We start from the raw sequence: 20,031 nt of genomic DNA on the forward strand, positions 1-20,031 counted from the left end.
TTCTCTTCCCCACATTTTGAATGTTTGATGTCATAATTTGCCTTTTTATATTGCCTATCTCTTGGTAAATTGTAGTTATTATCTTTAATACTTCTGTCTTTTAGTCTTCTTGTAAATATATAAGTGGTTTATGCATCATGATTATAATATTAGTGTAACAATCATGTTAACAGTCTTTTTCTTGTGGTTTAAAAAAATCCCTTTAGTGTTTATTGTAGGACAGCTCTGGTGATAAATCCCCAGTTTTTGTTTGTGAAAGTCTATCTCTCTTTCACTTCTAAATAATGGCTTTGCTGGATAGAGTATTCTTAGAAGGCTTTTTTTTTCCATCCACACTCTGAACATACCATCCCATTCACTCCTGGCCCGTAATGTTTCTGCTGAGAAGTCTGCTGCCAGGTGTATTGAATCTTTCGTAAATGTTATTTGCATCTTTACTCTTGCTGCTTTCAGGATCCTCTCTTTGTCTTTCACCTTTGGGAGTTTGATTATAATATGTCTTGGAGTATCCTTACTTGGACTGACTCTGATTGGTGACCTTTGACTTTCCTGTACCTGGATATTTATATCTTTCTCCAGGTTTGGGAAGTTTTCTGTTATTATTTCTTCAAATAAACTTTCTACCCCTGTCTTTCTTAGATCCCCACCTAACTCCAATACCCCAAATATTTGCTTTTTTATGTTGGCCCACAGATCCATAAGCTTTCTTCATTTCTTTTGTTTTATTCTTTTTTCTCCTCTGTGTATTTTCAAATAGTCTGTTTTCAAGCTCACTGATTGTTCTGTTTAACCAGTTCTGCTGCTGTTGCTCTCTATTGCATCTTTCGTTTCATTCATCATATTTTCAGCTCCCGAGTTTCTGTTTGATCGTTTTTATTATTTCAATCTCTGCATTAAATTTCTTTGATATATTCCTCAATTGAGTCTCTGTGATTTCATGAAGTTCATTTACCTTCCTTAAAACAGCTATTTAACATTTTTTCAGAGATCTCACATCTCCATCACTTTGGGGTAAGTGGCACCTTATTTTATCCATTTGATGAGGTGATATTTCTCTGAATGTTCTTGATGCTTGTGGAAGTGTGACAGTGTCTACATATCAAGGGGTTACATTTTTATTTTAGTTTTCACAGTCTGGCTTTGTTTGTGTCTGGCCTTCCTCAGAGGGTCTTGCAGGGATTCTAAACAGACGGACTGTTGTGTTTCCTGAGCCTGTGTCCACTGTAGTTGTCTCAGCACTGGAGGACGCTCTAAGCCTAGGCTTGCTCCATGTCTTGTGAGGGCTCAGAAGTTGATGCCAATTTCTAGCCCAGATGGATCTGGGGAAGACACAAGGAAGGTACTGGGGCTGTGTGGGAATGCTGGCCAGGGACCTGAGTCCAGAAAACTGTCCCAGTGACCTAGATGGGTGTGCCTCCCAGCAGGTATTTACACAGGAGTAGGTGGAGCTTAAGAGGCAAAGGCAGTGTGACTTCAATGACATGTAAGACCTGGCCTCTGCCTATTTTTGTGATTCCCCTATCACTATCACTCTCCTCTTCCTTTTCTAGCCACATTGACTTTTTGTGCCCCAACTTCTCACCACAAAAGATATACTAAGTTTATTCCAGCCATATAGCCTTTGTATTGTATATATTGTTCCCTCTGTCTAAATTGCATTTTCTGCAGGTACCTATGTGACAACTTCTTTGCATTCAGGCCTCAGTCGCTTTTTCAGAATTGCTCTTCTTCACTACACAATTAAGACTGTCCGCCATTCTGATTACTACATCTGTCACCCTCTTTTGTTATCTTCACAGCATTTATCGGTAGCCAAAATTATTTCTTCATTTATTTTCATATTTATTTTCTGCTTCTCCCTGCTAAAGTATAAACCAGGAAAGGAGCTCTCTTATGTGTCTTATTCATTTTTCAGTCCTTTTCTAAAATAATGCCTGGCATATTTTAGTGAAGTGAAGGTAAGGGCAGTCTCCCCTTATCTGTGGTTTCCTTTCCACAGTTTCAGTTACTGCAGTCACCCTCAGTCTGAAAATAGGTGAGTACAGTACAATAAACTATTTTGAGAGAGACGAGCACATTCACATATCTTTTATTACAGCATTTTGTTATAATTATTCCATTTTATTATTATTTTGTTAATTTCTTAATATGTCTGATTTATAAATTAAATTTTATTGTAGGTGTGTACGGATAAGAAAAAAAAAATAGTACATATGGGGTCTGGTACTATCCATAGTTTCAGGCATCCCCCTAGGGTTTTGGAACAGATACCTTATCTCTGAGTAAGGAGGGGACAACTGTAGTAGATGTTCAGTAAATATTTGTTGAATAAATACATTCTATGCTTGCATGTAGTCTTTGCCAGAGCAGCTTTACCCTAGTAACCAAATAAGCCTTCACAACTAGGTCATATCAAGAGCAAATTGAACCAATAAACATGCCCAAGTTCACATAGTTGAACCAGGATTCAGACTCAAGTTTGACCACAGGTCTCTGCTAGTAACCACCATGGATTGACTCCATTTACATCACCCTGTGTTTACGTATAATCTTTTAGGTATGTATTTTTATATAGGTTTTAATTTACATGGATATGTTTGTTTGCTTATTAATAACATTATTTCGCATAAATTCTTACTGGATTTTGCCATAATACTCTCCAAAAGAATAAATCATTTTATAATGCTATCATTAATATAAAAGTATAACTGCTTCCTCTGCTCCATCAATATTTGGGTCTAAATTTTATTTATTTTGGTTTTTTCATTGATATACCTTAAAAGTTTTCATTTAGATTTATCTAATTGATATGCATTTATAATTCATGTAGATAATTATTCACATTTCTATATGTATAAACTATTTCTCAATGATTTATGGAGTAGAATCTGGGAATTTATTCTTTATATCTTTGGCATGTGTGATTTCTGTTTATATTAAAATGTTATCTTTTTTAAGAATGATAGCCTTCATAAGTTTTGTGTGTACCTAGTTATGAATAGATATTTAATCTTATTAAATTCTTGTTAATTACTTTATATTGCTACAGTTTTCCTTTTCTATTTATTATACAACTATAGTAAATTGTTTGACTAGATTTTTGTTACATTCCTTGAATTTTGCGGATACGGCCTCCTTTTCTTATTTTTTTACTTTTTGTATTTTCATTATATTATTTAAAATGTTATTAAACTTACACATGAAGTAAAATTAACCAACTTTTTTTGACTTTTTAGTATCTTTGTCAGGTTTCAGGATATAAATGTATTTATTTCAAATAAATTGTACACTACATAGTACAAAGTAGTAATAACTCAAGGTCTAGAGTTATATTGCTGGATTTAAATCAGAGATCTGCCATTTATCAGCTCAATGACTTTAACCTCTCTGTCCACCTTTAAACTGAAGATAAAGTATAGTAATCATGTCCATAGTAGTGTTGCAAGGATGAAATGATAATGTATGGAAAGTCATAGTATATTACTTGGCACTAAAAATATAAATGTTGGCTTGCTATCATCCTCATCATCGTATTTTGACATAGTTTATAGAATAGGCTTGTTGTTACAAAACTTGAAAAAAATCCTTTCATTACCCATTTGGCAGAATGTTGTTATTTGGTAAGCTTTTATGGTTTTCTTTTGTTTTTTACTGTTATTTGTCTGTTGACTGGTTTTATTTCCACCAGACTTGCTGTTTTATAGCTTTATGGGCAGTTAGCCATATTATCCTTACTAAAAATGTATTTTTTCTGATTGTTAAAACTTGGCAATGTGAAAGAATATGATTTTTTAAATATTCTAAGCAGCAGTAGTGTCACCACTGACACTTAACTATATTTGGAACTCAGTGTAAATGTAAATATAACTTTATACCCTCCTTTTCCCCTTATACTACTGAAGAATTTTCTCGTGCTATTAACAATTCTTTTTAAGGCTGCATAACATTTCATCATATACCAAAATTAATTCTTATCCTACTGATAGGCCTTTAAGTGGTTTTCAAAAAGAATGTCAGCCTCCATAATGTTAATTTTCTTCAAAATCAGCTTTGTTTTGCTTTTTATTTTTAGTAAGACTTAGAGGTTTTAGTAATTACATCTAGAACTGTCTATCCCAGCCTCAGTTTACAGAGCACTCATGTATCTTTTATGTTATGATTTTCATTACTTTTTTTTTCTTTATAGGGACATGTTCTCACTGTGTCACCCAGGCTGGAGTTGAGTGGTGCAATTATAGCATACTGTAACCTCAAACTCCTGGACTTACATAATTCTCCTACCTCAGCCTCCCAAGTAGCTAGGACTGCAAGCATTCACCACTACATTCAGCTTTTTTTTTTTTTTTTTTTGGAGAGAACAGGTCTTGCTGTGTTGCTCAGGCTGCTCTCAAACTCCTGGCCTCGGATGATCCTCTCATCTTGGCCTTCCAAAGTACTGAGATTGCAGGCATGAGCCATGGTACTCAGCCCATTATTTTTTTTTAATTCTTGGAAAATTTTTTATTTTTAATGTTTGTGGGTGCTTATTAGGTATATATGTATGGGGTATATAAGATATTTTTGGGGTGGGAGCGGTGGCTCACGCCTGTAATCCCAGCACTTCGGGAGGCTGAGGCAGGTGGATCATGAGGTCAGGAGATCGAGACCATCCTGGCTAACACGGTGAAACCCCGTCTCTACTGAAAATACAAAAAATTAGCCGGGTGTGGTGGCGGGCGCCTGTAGTCCCAGCTACTCAGGAGGCTGAGGCAGGAGTGTGAACCCAGGAGGCAGAGCTTGCAGTGAGCCGAGATCATGCCACTGCACCTCCAGCCTGGGGAACAGAGTGAGACTCCGCCTCAAAAAAAATATATATATATATATATTTTTGATGCAGGCATGAGAAGCGTAATAATTACATTATGGAAAATGGAGTATCCATCCCCTCAAGCATTTATCCTTTGTGTTACAAACAATTAGATTATACCCTTTTAGTTATTTTAGAATACACAATTAAATTATTATCCATAGTCACCCTGTTGTGCTGTCAAATACTAGGTCTTATTCATTCTTTCTAACTACTTTTTGTACCCATTAACCATTCCCACTTCTCCCCAGCCCCTTCCACCACCCTTCCCAGCCTCTGGTGACCATCCTTCTACTCTATCTCCATGAGTTCAATTGTTCTCATTTTTAGCTCCCACAAATAAGTGAGAACATGCGATGTTTGTCTTTCTGTGCCTGGCATATTTTATTTAACGTGATGATCTCCAGTTCCATGTTGTTGCAAATTACAGGATCTCATTCTTTCTTATGGCTGAATAGTACTCCATTGTGTATAAGTACCGCATTTCTTTATCCATTCATGGCAATGATGGACACTTAGGTTGCTTGCAAATCTTGGCTGTTTGGACAGTGCTGGCTGCAACAAACATGGGAGTGCAGATATCTCTTTTATATACTGATTTCCTGGGTATATACACAGCAGTGGGGATTGCTGGATTGTACGGTAGCTCAGTTTTTAGCTTTTTGAGGAGCCTCCAAACCGTTCTCCATAGTGGTTGTACTAATTTACATTTCCACCAACAGTGTCCAAGGGTTCCCTTTCCTCACAACCTTGCCAGTATTTGTTATTGCCTGTTTTTTGAATGAAAGCCCATTTCACTAGGATGAGATACTTCATTGTAGTTTTGATTTGTATTTCTCTGATGATAAATGATGTTGAGCACTTTTTCTTTTTTTTGAGACAGTCTCACTCCATCACCGCAGGCTGGAGTGCAGTGGCATGATCTCAGCTCCCTGCAACCTCAACCTCCTGGGCTCAATCAGTCCTCCCACTTCAGCCTCCCAAGTAGCTGGGACCACAGGCATGCACCACCTCGCCTGGCTAATTTTTGTACTTTTTGTAGGGATAGGGTTTCGCCATGTCAGCCAGGCTGGTCTCAAACTCCTGAGCTCAAGCAATCTGCCCACCTCGGCCTTCCGAAATTCTGGAATTACAGGTGTGAGCCATGAGCACTTTTTTGTGTTCTTGTTTGCCATTCTTTTGAGAAATTCTTTTGTCTTCTTTTGAGAAATATCTTTTCAAAGCTTCTGAACATTTTTATTTTATTTTCCTTTTTTTGAGACAGGGACTCACTCTGTTGACTAGGCTGGATTGCAGTGGTGCAATCACAGCTCACTGCAGCCTTAACCTCCTGGGCCCAGGTGATCCTCCTGCTTCCTGAGTAGCTGGGACTACAGGTGCACACCACCATGCCCAACTAATTTTTTATATTTTGTAGAGATGGAGTCTCGCTATGTTACCCAGGCTGGCCTTGAACTCTCGGTCTTAAGCTATCCTTCTGACTCAACTTCCCAAAGCATTGGGATTACAGGCATGAGCCACCACGCTCAGCTGCCCATTTTTAAATTAGATTATTAAATTTTTTTTTCCTATAGAGTTGTTTTGAGTTCCTCATATATTCTGGTTATTAGTCCCTTGTCAGATGAGTAGTTTGCAAATATTTTATTCCATTCTGTGAGTTGTCTCTTCACTTTCTTAACTGTTTCCTTTGCCGCACAGAAGCTTTTTAACTTGATATGTTCCGATCCATCCATTTTTGCTTTGGTTGCTTGTGCTTGTGGAGTACTACTCAAGAAACTTTTGCGCAGACCAATGTCTTGGAGAGTTTTCCCAATGCTTTCTTGTAGTAATTTCATAATTTGAGATCTTAGATTTCAGTCTTTAATTCATTTTGATTTAATTTTTGCATGTGGCAAGAGATAAGGGTATAGTTTCATTCTTCTGCATATGTATATCCAGTTTTCCGAGCACCATTTATTAAAGAAACTACCTTTTCCTCAGTGTATGTTCTTGGCACCTTTGTCAAAAATAAGTTCACTATAGGTGTGTGGATTGGTTTCTGGGTTTTCTATTCTGTTCTACTGGTTTATGTGGCTGTTTTTATGTCAGTAGCATGCTGTTTAGGTTACTAAAGCTCTGTAGTATAATTTGAAGTCAAGTAATGTGATTGCTCGAGTTTTGTTCTTTTTGCTCAGGATGTCTGGCTATTCTGGGTCTTTTGTGGTTCCATATAAATTTTAGCTTTTTTTTTTTTTTTTTTTTTTCATTTCTGTGAAGAATGTCATTGGCATTTTAATAGGGATTGCATTGAATCTGTAGATTGCTTTGGGTAGTGTGGACATTTTAACAATATTGATTCTTCCAATCCATGAACATGAAATATCTTTCCATTTATTTGGTGTCCTTTTCAGTTTCTTTAATCAGTTCTTTATAGTTTTCATTGTAGAGATCTTTCACTTCTTTGAGTTAATGTCTAGATATTTACTTTTATTTGTGGCTGTTATAAATGAGATAACTGGCTTGATTTCTTTTTCACACTGTTCACTGTTGGCATGTAGAAATGCTACTGATTTGTGAATGTTGAATTTTGTATCCTGCTATTTTTTAATTTGTATTCATTAAGCAACTGGAACAGTGCTGTGATTTGATTCTTTTTCAATATAGCACTCTCACTTGCTTTTTAAATACTAGTTATTGTAAATTTGAATAGTTTATTTCTACTCTTTCTGTTTTTATTTTATCACATATTTAGGGTTGCCACTTTCTTCCATGTCAATGTCCTTGTAGAGACATTTAATTCATCTTTTTAAACTAATACAGGCATTTAGAGCAGTATGTTTTCACAAGTACTGCCTTGGCAGCTCTCTATAATCTTGTAATGTTGTAGCAACAGTCATTATTTAACAAAAATAAAGAAAATTTCTGTTTGGATTTCAGCCCTGTCTCAAACATTGCATATTTACACATCAGTATGAGTTGGAGATTATCTCTAGTTATAGGTCTTCCTTCAACTCACCTTGGAAAAAAAAGCCTAAAATTCACACATATGTTCTCCTTTTTGTGTCTGTTTGTTTGTTTGTTTGTTTGTTTGTTTGTTTGTTTGTTTTGAGATAGGGTCTTGCCCTGTCACCTCGGCTGGAGTGCGGTGGCCCAATCTCAGCTCATTGCAACCTCCACCTCCTGGGTTCAAGGGATTCTCATGCCTTATCCCCTTGAGTAGCTGGGATTACAGGCATGAGCCACCATGCCCAGGCTAATTTTTTGTATTTTTAGTGCAGATGAGGTTTCATCATGTTGGCCAGGCTTATCTCAAATTCCTGGCTTCATGTGATCTGCCTGTCCCAGCCTCCCAAAGTGCTGCAATTACAGGCGTGAGGCACTGCACCCAGCCATGTTCTCTTTAGGTTCCTTATCTTCCACATGAAATTACAAATTTTACCCTTTGCTTGATTGTCCATGCATGGAATCTGACCTACTAAATAATATAGAATTTCTGTATTCCAGGTTCTTGTTAGAGAAAATAAACTCTCAACTGTTAAATTCAGAAGTTTAGTTGCCAGAAAGATTACCTGAAGGATGTGCAGTCCATTTACCCACCTATTCCATTTTACACTCAGCCCAGTCCAGGTCACTGAAGTTTTGTACCAAGACTGCATTGTATCCTGGGTAGAGTCGTCTTTTCTGACCTCCACTCTGATACCATACTTTGGCCTACATCAACATATTTGTAAAATTTGTTGTAAGGAAAATTTATTTTAAAGCCATAATTGCATAATGTTGTTGAGAATATTGTCTATATAGTGTCTCCAGAGAAGATATTTTGCTCAGATTCAGTACCTAAAACCTAGTATTGGTTAAATCCTTCTTTCCTCTGGCTGCTATGTTCAGAGGCAAATATGTGGCTCACCTCTGTCAACCATAGATGATCTTATGATATCTATTTTTGGTACTGGCTCTACCTCTAGTTTCATCTCACTTTCTTACCCACCATTCCCTCACACACACACACATACATTTCCATATTTATTTTTATTTTCTGTGTATTTCTGTAATTGCTTCAAATTCTCTTGTGCAGTGAGAGTGGTATAAATAAAAAATAGAACCAGATATACTTTATATTTCTTTTGTCAGGTATATCAATTTGAAATTAATATGGGAAGGCCTTAGAGAGTGTGTATTAAGTGATTCAAAGATGGAAATTGGCCGAGCGCGGTGGCTTACGCCTGTAATCCCAGCACCTTAGGCAGTCGAGGTGAGTGGATCACTTGAGGTCAGGAGTTCAAGACCAGCCTAGCCAACATGGTGAAACCCCATCTCTACTAAAAATACAAAAAAAATTAGACAGGCATGGTGGTGGGTGCCTGTAGTCCCAGCTGCCCGGGAGGCTGAGGCAGGACAATGGCGTGAACTCGGGAGGTGGAGCCTGCAGTGAGCCAAGATCGCGCCACTGCACTCCAGCCTGGGCAACAGAGCGAGACTCCAACTCAAACAAACAAACAAAAAGATGGACATTTAGGATCAGAGAGATAAGGATGTAAATCCCAGCTCTACTGTTTTATTGGCTGTCTGACCTTAGTCAAATTGCATCATCTTTAAGCTTCACTTTCTTGATCTGCAAAATGGAGATAATGATAGTGCTCTCATGGGTTGCTATGAAAATAAGAGCTGTTCATACCTTATATGGTTGTTGTAAGGATTAAATTAAAAAATACAGCCGGGTGCAGTGGTTCACACCTGTAATCCTAGCACTTTTGGAGGCCAAGGTGGGCCGATCATGAGGTCAGGAGTTCAAGACCAACCTGACCAACGTGGTGAAACCCAGTCTCTACTAAAAATACAAAAAATTAGCCGGGTATGGTGGTGCACGCCTGTAATCCCAGCTACTCGGGAGGCTGAGGCAGGAGAATCACTTGAATCTGGGAGATGGAGGTTGCAGTGGGCCGAGATTAGCCACTGCACTCCAGCCTGGGTGACAGAGGGAAACTCCGTCTCAAAAAAAAGAAAAAAAGTGCTTGGTATAATACCTACCACTAAAAAATTGCTTATAAATGTTATTTATTATGGTATTAATGTAATTAGGGGATGGTAACCTAACTTCAGAGAGTTCCTGAACACTTGAAAATGTTGGCAAAATTTGACTAGAGAGGGGTCCTGTATAATGATCAAATCTCAAAAGGAACAGTCACTGAAAAAAAAAAAAAGAATTACTGAAGAACAGGATTCCCCTTTTGAATATTTTAACTTTGCTTAACTCTACATGATTTATATTCTACTCTACTTTTTGGTAAGGGTTGACATGTCTGATAGATTACATTTTATCTACTATTTAAGTAGTTTTTCTTAGAAATTTTTGGAACAAATATGAAATGGCCTTTTTGGTGGGCATTTTTGTTCTGAAATCTCATCTTATACTACAATCTCAGTTTTCTTTTGTTTGCATTGACATGATAGACTGAATACTGTCTTTTAATTTTTTGTCTATTGCTAACATTTTAAGTGTGCCTAACTAACTTAGGCAAAGTTTTATGGAGTTTAATTATTAATGAGCACCCCTTTTTATAGGGTAACTCAAATAGTTTCCATTTATTACCATGATTATCAGTATTTGTCTTTTTCTCTCTCATTAAGTTTTTTTATTGCTGTTTGCTTTGCCTTCATTTGTAGAATTTCTGGGGCACTTTTACTTTTTATCAGAATTATAACTTTTTATCAGAATTATAAATCAATGAAGTAAATATACTTTTTATCAGAATTATAACTTTTAACATTAAAATACATGCTAATAGAATTATTTTTATTATAACATCATTTTTCATTTCAGAAAAAATAAGAGCAGTTATAAGAATATAGAAGACATGTTGCTTTTAAAGGACAAAATAACTCATCAGCATAAAAAGGTTCAAACCGGCTAGATGCTTGGTCCCTGAGATAGCAAGTTGGGATTCTTTGTATGAAAGACCAATCAAAGAATGGGTAGGAATGAAAGTTAAGCTTTTAGGCTTATATATCTGGCCAGGGACATGTACAATTTTATATTTGGATAAGGGTGTAAAAGGAATCGTTGGTACTCAAGATCGGCTTGTCTGCCAGCCCAATCAGCCATTTGCAAATAATACATTTTCTCACTCCCTCCTGTATTTCTAACAGTTTTAATTATTATATAAACTTTTCTATTCTATGTTCACTCAATCCTTGATCCTTACTATTTAACATATTGGGATGAGAGACGGCATCAGCCTTTTTCAGAGACACAGTAACATTTAATCAAATAATATTTCTTATCTGTCATACAAGGCAACTAATTCTATACAGCTAACGCAATGGTTTATGGTAACTTAGACCATAAAGAAACAGGCTAAAATATTATTGATATCTTTCTTCCAGCACCTTGAAATAGCACTTAACTAGAATTTGGAGAGGGTGATGGTAGAAAAATACAGACTGCATTATCCCCTGTAATAGATGTGATTGCTACCTTCCTAATATTTTAATTTTAATATCCTGATATTATAATTTATCCCTTGAGTTACTGGGATTTACTTTATCCCTCTTAAGCTGTGGAGCTTCTTTAATTTGCTGCCCTAACTACTGCAGTTGTTGTACTCCAAGTCTTACTTCCTGTTCTGTTGCTGAGCTGACCCACCACACCTTGTCCCATTTGAAAAATCCCTGCTTACACTTAGGTTTATATCTTCTGTCTTCTCCTAAGCCTAAGTAGTTTTTTCCCTGTACTTCTAGACCCTTTTATTCTATGAGCTAGCATTTTCAGAAATTTTTTATTTTCCCATGGCTAGATAGCCCATCCAGTAAAAGCCATCCACTCCATAATGTCGGGGTCATAGGAGCCAGAGATTGAGTTTCATTGTGACTTAGCAGCATGAAACTGTTTGTGAAACTGTGTAAGCCTTATAATTATGAAGATATGTTTTTAAATTTATTAATTAATTCTACTTTGTTTTATTGTTTTTAATGCTGAGGTTGGCATTTTAATTTCAAAATGGAAATAGTATTTGTAAGATGATTTGAAAAAAAAAAAAATACATGCACGGTTCTATGTCTGGTAATGGCTAAGATTGCTCCTAATGGAACTTTCCACAGATAGGAATCATAAATTCTGGACAAAGTGTAAAAAAGCACTGACGGCAATGGAGAACAACCACTTAGAAGAAAAAAATGACACTGAGTGAGTTTCCTGTTTTTTACAGCTTCTAGCCTGAGAGAAGGTCCCATCCATGGGGCAGCCAAAACTGAAAGAGAAATCCACTGTTTTACTGGCTTGAAAAATCAGAAGATAAAATTGTAGTCACTACTGCAGATGTAAAGTGAGTAGGAAATCTTAGGAAGAAGATACCAGATAGAAGAAACCCCATACTCTTATTATAAAGTCTGTCAAAATTTTATCTGATACCTGAACTACACATGTGAAAGACAGGCTCCAAACAGCATAATTAAGGATAAAGGAATTTAACTGAGATTTCAGCTGACCTATGTATGGGAGACAAAGTTTGGGATTTCAGTTCAGCCAAGTTAGTTGTTTGCCAAAATAATCAAAAACCAACATCTTTCAGAAGAACATAACAGAATCCAAACTCTTAAAATATGTCACTCACAATGTCCAGGTCAAAGTTACCAAATATATGAAGAAACAGGAAACATACACTCAAGAGCAAAAACCAAAACTCAAAAGGCAATGAAGACAACCCCACCACCACCAAGATAACCTAGATTTTGGATTTATCAGACAAAGCATTTATACTATGCTCAAGAGTTTGAAGGAAAATACACTTGGATAAATAAATAGGAAATCTCAAGAGAAATAAAAACTATTAAAAAGGAACTAAATGGAAATTCTAGAATTTAAAAATATAGTATTTAAAATAAGTGTCACTCTTGCTTAACAGCAGCATACTGAAGATGAAGGAAGAGTCAGTTCACTTAAAGATAAATCAATAGAATATATCCAATGTAAAGAACAGAGGAAAGTGGGGAAAGAATATAATAAAACAAACAGAAGCTCAGGAGTCTAATTATGTGTAATTATAATCCCCAAAGGGAAAGAGGAAGAAAATGAAGTTTTCTTCCTCTTTCCCTATATTTGAAAATATTTGAAAAAATAATGACCTAAACTTTCCAATTTTGGTGAAAGACATAAATTACGAATTTATGTCTTTCAACCTCAGCAAACCCAATCAGGATAAATATGAAGAAAATTTTGTCTAGGTTCATTACAGTTAAAGTGCTCCAAACTGAAAAGAATAAGAAAATCTTGAAAACAGAGAAAAATAAGTTACAGAATTACATAAAGGGACATCAATTTAGATGATCACTCACTTCTCATCAGAAATAATGAAGGCCAGAAGACACGGAAACAGTATTTTTTAAATGCCAAAAGAAAAAAGCTGTCAACTCTGAAATACAAATCCAGTGAAGATATTAAAGAACAGTGGAGAAATAAAAACACTTTCAGATAAAAGAAAACTAAGGGGATTAGTTACCAGCATACCTAACACTGTGAGAAATGCCAAGAAAATTCTACAGATTGAAAAGAAATAAAACCAGCTTGAATTTCAGCTCTTCAAGAAGGAATGAAGAACATGAGCAATAGTAAATATGTGGGTAAATATGATTTTTAACTTCTTTAAAATATGATTATGCAAAACAAAAATCACATAATATTGTGAGGTTTACATATGTAGATGTAATATATAATTCTCTATGTATTATATATAACAACCATACCATAAAAGAGAGGGTGTAAATGGGTCTATACAGTTGCAAAGTTCTAACATTTTATATCAAGTGATGTGATATTAACTACTATGTAGACTGTGAGAAGTTAAGGATATATTATAATCCCTAGAGCAATGATTCTCAATTTTTTTAGCCTCAAGACCCCATCACACTCCTAAAAGTTATTGAGGATGCCAGTGAGCTTTTGTTTGTGTGTATCTATTAATACAAACCATACTGCAAATAAAAAATTAAGAGATTATAAAAATATCCATTTATTAATTTATTTAAAATAAGCCATTACATTCTAGCATAAATAACATGTTTTATTAAAAAAATTTAAATAACAAAATAATAGAAGATAAGCATTGTTTTACATTTTGCAAATCTCTTTAATATCTGACTTGATAGAAGACAGCTAGATTTTTATGTCTGCGTCTGCATTCAATCTATTGTGATATGTTGTTTAGGTTGAAGCATATGAAGAAAATCCATCCTCATACATATATGTAGTTGGAAATGGAGGAGAATTTTAATAGACTTTTCAGATAATTGTGGATATCTTCTTTAATACTACACCAAAACTCAGAAGTGGAGGTTTCTTAAAGGTTAGTTGCCATGTGGAATATAAAAACCATATTGGTGAACTTTTTGTACTCTCCATTGGTCGATCTTGCATTTGAATCATTTTGTAACATCGTGCATTAATCATTTGGAAAAGAATGGTCCTAGATCTTCAAAATGTTGACACATTCATTAGACAGTATTCAAAAGCATGTGTTAATCGTCAGACCATCTCATTAGAAAAGTCTTTTAGTTTTAAGAAGCTGTTAATCTTACAGTACAAGTATGTACAAGTTTCTAAAAATTACAATTTTCACTTAAAAGTTTACATTTTATCATTGGAAATAAATGCTGCCAGATGTTTTCATTGAAGTGATACACTCATTTTATTTATTTTTGAAAAAATACATGCCCAGTAGCCAAGTCCAAATAAACCATTGTTTGTCTGCCAGAGTTGCCTGTCAGGTAAAAAAAGGTGTTCTGTGAAAAAAAGTGGTTAGATCCACTCACAAGTCAATCACTTAAGTGCTTTTCCTCAAAATAGCCGCTGTACTTGGGTATGGAGCAGAATTACTTTAAGGGCACATCTCATCTTATCACACGAATGTTAAATACACTAAGGTTTATATTTAATATAAATTATATTTTCACTGCATCACCAAAGATATTCTTCAATGAAACTGACTTTCTTTTTTTAAGTACGAGTGCATGGTAGTGAAGAATACAGTCACTGCTGGTACCGTTCATTGCCACCATCTTGATTTGTGCTAAGGCCCAATAATTTTACACACAGTTGGTTTAGCACAGATAGTGAATATATCAACACAGTTGACCCAGGATAAACAATCAGAAAGGTTATTCAACACTTTGATTATTTTGGTACCACTTGTGTTTCCTATCAGGCGTTGACATAAAAGAATATTTTCTTGGATGATTAGTTGGTGCTGACACCATATAAATACAACAAAATAAGCCCTGCCGCATCTGTACATTCATTCATTTGTAAGACAAAAATGTGTTTGTAGACAAAACATTAAATTAATCTTTACATTTTCAGTTAAATACTTAAATCAGTGAATTTATGTATAATTGGAAATGGCAATGACATAGTTCTTTTATAAACTTTCCATCCAGCAGGCATTCAGCAATGTCAATTATATAAGGCTATACTTGTTTCTCATCTATTGAGTACTTTACTGGCCAATGCAATATAATAACTTAGCCTTTAAAATGCTTCAGTGAGTGGCCATTTCCATTCTAGTCTGGAAAGTTATGAAAACAATATTTGGTGTTTAAAGCATTCATGATACCTACGTTTAAAATTTCAATTCCTTTTGCTTTAAACTGTGAATGATTGGTCTCAAAGTGATGCTGCAGCTTAACTTGGACCATAAAACTATTCAAAAATGTTCTGTTACAGAAGACACAATAAGATAAATTATTAACATGTATAAAACTTACTGAAAGAGGCTTCATATTTTTTCATAATATTTTTGTAATATTTTTTCCGTATTTATAGTTTCATCCAGTTCATTTGACATAGATTCCTCTCTTCATTGAGTCAGAGAACTGTCTATCACTTTCATCTTTCTCAGCATCTTAGAGGTAAACAGGGAAGTTGGATGTTGGGAAAGATTATTGTGCTAAAATATATAACACAAAATTTACCATTTTAACCATTATTAAGTGTAGTCAGTGTCAAGTATAGTTCAGTATCATTAAGTATATTCATATTGTTGTGCAGCTGTCACCGCTGTTCATTTTCAGAATGTTTTTCTCATCCCATACTGAAACTCTGTATCCACTAAGCAATAATTCCCCCATTTCTAGGCTAATGATCCATTCTTAAATATGAAAATATATGTAATTTTTTATTTTGAAGTAAAATATTATATTCTAAAATCAGTTTTATTTCTAATTAAATTTTTTTAAGTTTTTGAAGAAAATTCTTAAATATTGTAAAATAAATCTTCATGGTATACATATTCTTGTGTTTCCATGTAGGTGTGAGCACAATTCTAAATAACCCGCGGGTAAAAAAAAAAGAAATAACAAGGGAAATTCTAAAATATTGCAAACTGAAAGATAATGAAATAAAATATATCAAAATTTGCGGAATGCAGTAAAAATTGTACTTGAAGGGAAAAGCACAGTTTTAAATAATATATTAGAAAATAAGGATATAAAATGAGTGACACAAGTTTCTGCCTTAGAAATGGTAGTGGGAGTGTGTGGAGTAGGAAAATGTAAGCCCAAAGTAAGTAATAGAACTGAAACAGGCCAGGCATGGTGGCTTTGGGAGGCTGAGGCAGACAGACAGTTTGAACTCAGGAGTTTGAGACCAGCCTGGGCAACATGATGAAATCTCATCTCTACAAAAAATACAAAAATTAGCTGGGTGTGGTGGTGTGCACTTGTAGTCCCAGCTGCTCAGGAGGCTAAAGTGGGAGGATAGCTGGAGCCTGGGAGGCAGAGGTTGCAGTGAGTCGAGATCATGCCACTGCGCTCCATCCAATGCAACAGAGCCATACACTGTCTCAAAAAAAAAAAAAAAAAAAAAAAAAACCGAAATAAAGATAAAAATAGAAATCAATGAAATAAGAAACAAAACTTGGAGAAATTAAAGCCAAAAGTTGATTCTTGAATACACCAATCAATTTTATCTACAGGAAAAGAAAACAGTGAAAATACAGATTGCCAATGTTACGAATGAAAGAGGGAATATCACTAAACATAGACATTAAAAGACAAGAGGATATGTGAACAACACTGCTGATAAATTTGAGAACTGAGATGAAATGGACAAATTCTTTTAAATATACAACTATAAATTGATAGAAGATGAAATTTATCTTATGTTAGATTTTGTAATCTAAGTAGACCCACATTTATTAAAGAAATTAAAGTTATTATCAAAAATTTCTCAAAACTGCAGACCCAGATGATTTCACTGGTTGATTCATCAAATATTTAAAGAAGAAACAACACCAATAGTATACAAACTCTTAGAAAATACAGGAGGGGGCTGGACACGGTGGCTCACTCCTGTAATCCCAGCGCTTTGGGAAGCCGAGGTGGGCGGATCACAACATCAGGAGTTCAAGACCAGTCTGACCAATATAGTGAAACCCCATCTCTACTAAAATGCAAAAAAACTGCACTCCAGCCTGGGTGACAGAGCAAGACTCCGTCTCAAAAAAAAAAGAAAAGAAAAGAAAATAGAAGGGAAGAACACTTTCCTTGTTTTTTTGTTTTTGTTTTTGTTTTTGTTTTGTTTTTGAGACACCCAGGCTGGAGTGCAGTGATGTGATCTCGGCTTACTGCAAGCTCTGCCTCCCGGGTTCACGCCATTCTCCTGCCTCAGCTTCCCGGGCAGCTGGGACTACATGCACCCGCCACCACGCCCGGCTAATTTTTTGTATTTTTAGTAGAGACGGGGGTTTCACCGTGTTAGCCAGGATGGTCTCGATCTCCTGACCTCGTGATCTGCCTGCCTCGGCCTCCCAAAGTGCTGGGATTACAGACGTGAGCCACCACACCCGGCCAGGAGAACGTTTCTTAGACCAGGTTTTATGAGGCCAGCATTAGTTGATGCCAAAACTTGACGAAGATACAGTGGCAGCCGTCTGTATTCACAGGTCCTACATCCATAGATTCAACCAACCTTGAATTGAAAATATTAAATAAGGCCAGGCGCGGTGGCTCAAGCCTGTAATCCCAGCACTTTGGGAGGCCGAGACGGGCGGATTACGAGGTCAGGAGATCCAGACCATCCTGGCTAACACGGTGAAACCCCGTCTCTACTAAAAAATACAAAAAAAAAAAAAACTAGCCGGGCGAGGCGGCGGGCGCCTGTAGTCCCAGCTACTCGGGAGCCTGAGGCGGGAGAGTGGTGTGAACCCGGGAGGCGGAGCTTGCAGTGAGCTGAGATCCGGCCACTGCACTCCAGCCTGGGCGACAGAGCAAGACTCCATCTCAAAAAAAAAAAAAAAGGAAAGAAAATGTTAAATAAATACAAAGTAACGATACAACAATAAAAATAATATAACTTTTTAAAAACAATACAGAATAACAACTATTTACATATTTTTCACAGTATTCGGTATTATAAATAATCTAGACATGATTTAAAGTATACAGTAGGATGTGCATGCTATGTGTAAATACTATACCATTTTATATAAGGGACTTGAGTATCTGTGGACTTTGGTGTATCCACAGGGGGTCTTGGGACCAATCCATGGATACTGAGAGATGGCTGTACATTAACACTTACAGAATAGTGTCCCTAATACTTAGAGACAAAATCTAATCAACGTATAAAAAGGATTATTTATTGTGTCCAAGAGATGTCTATCCTAGGAGTGCAGCATTGGTTTAACATTTAGAATTGGCCGGGCGCGGTGGCTCAAGCCTGTAATCCCAGCACTTTGGGAGGCTGAGACGGGCGGATCACGAGGTCAGAAGATCGAGACCATCCTGGCTAACACGGTGAAACCCCGTCTCTACTAAAAAATACAAAAAGCTATCCGGGCGAGGTGGCTGGTGCCTGTAGTCCCAGCTACTCGGGAGGCTGAGGCAGGAGAATGGCATAAACCCGGGAGGCGGAGCTTGCAGTGAGCTGAGATCTGGCCACTGCACTCCAGCTCGGGCGACAGAGCGAGACTCTGTCTCAAAAAAAAAAAAAAAAAAAAAAAATTAGAATCAGTGTAATTCACTACATTAAAACAAAAGAGAAAAACCACATAATCATTTCAATAAACAATGAAAAGGCGTTTGACTAAATTTGGTAACCTTCGTGATTAAAAAAAGAAAGAAAACTCTCAGCTAATAGAGAATAGAAGAAAAGAAAAGTACTTCAATATCATTAAAAAACATCTACTAAAAAACCTAAAACTAATGTCATACTTAAATATTGAATGTTCTGCCCCTAAGATTGGCAACAAAGCAAGGATGTCAGCTCTCACCATTTTTATTCAATATTCCAATAAGACAAGAAGAAGATACAATAGGTAAAAAATGGGAATTAAGAAGTAAAACTGTCTCTAATTGCAGATAACAGTTATTTAAGGAGAACATCTTAAGGCATATACTAAACAACTAGAATAAATGAGTTCAGCAAGTTCTCAGAATAGGTCAAAATACTACAAACACATTGTATTTTTATATATAACAGGAATAATCAATTGGAAAATAAAATTTAAATGAACAACACCATTTACAATAGTAGCTCAAAAAAAAGATATTTAGGAAAAAATTTTCCAAAAAACAAGCAATATCTGTATACTGAAAACTACAAAATACTGCTAAGAAAAACCAAAGAAGACCTAAAATTAGTGAAGAGATATGCCATGTTCATTGCATTGGAAGATGCAGTATTGTTAAGATGGCAATTCTCCCCTAGTGAATCTGTAAATTGAATGCAAACCAAATCATAATTTTACCATGCTTTTTTTTAAAAAAGGAAATTGGGCTGGATGTGGTGGCTCACACCTGTAATCCCAACACTTTGGGAGGCCTCGGTGGGAAGATTACTTTGGCCTAGGAGTTCAAGACCAGCCTTGGCAATGTAGTGAGACGCTATTTCTAAAAAAATTTAAAATTAGCAAGACATGGTGGTGTGCACCTGTAGTCCCAGCTACCTGGGGAGCTGAGGTAGGGGGATCCCTTGATCCCAGGAAGTCAAGGCTGCAGTGAGCTGTGATCACACCAAAGCACTTCGGTCTGGGTGACAGAGTGAAATTCTGTCTCAAAGATAAGTAAGTAAAAATTTAAAAATTGAAATTGACAAGTTGGGAAACTCACCAACTGGTATACAGCTTTTCACATGTCAATCATACTTCAATAAAGTGGTTTAAAAAGAAGAAATTGACAAGCTGATTCCAAAATTTGTACGACAGTGCAGATGATCT

The 20,031-nt window shown here is 36.0% G+C and overlaps 1 protein-coding gene across 2 annotated transcripts in view; it reads left to right on the plus strand.

Moving 5' to 3' along the window:
* The window catches only part of GPR137C (G protein-coupled receptor 137C), an 87,346-nt gene that overhangs the window by 57,190 nt on the left and 10,125 nt on the right, over positions 1-20,031 (plus strand). The window contains exons 4-6 of one of the 2 annotated variants that reach the window (XM_030930983.1): positions 1,422-1,424; positions 5,277-5,315; positions 5,982-5,983. The exons of the other annotated variant lie outside the window; for it this stretch is intronic. Of the exons in view, the coding sequence (XP_030786843.1) occupies positions 1,422-1,424; positions 5,277-5,315; positions 5,982-5,983 (44 nt within the window). The remainder of the gene's footprint in view (positions 1-1,421; positions 1,425-5,276; positions 5,316-5,981; positions 5,984-20,031) is intronic. 2 annotated transcript variants of the gene reach the window in all.

The sequence above is a fragment of the Rhinopithecus roxellana genome, chromosome 5, assembly GCF_007565055.1.
Source record: "Rhinopithecus roxellana isolate Shanxi Qingling chromosome 5, ASM756505v1, whole genome shotgun sequence".
NCBI classification, from domain to species: Eukaryota; Metazoa; Chordata; class Mammalia; order Primates; family Cercopithecidae; genus Rhinopithecus; species Rhinopithecus roxellana.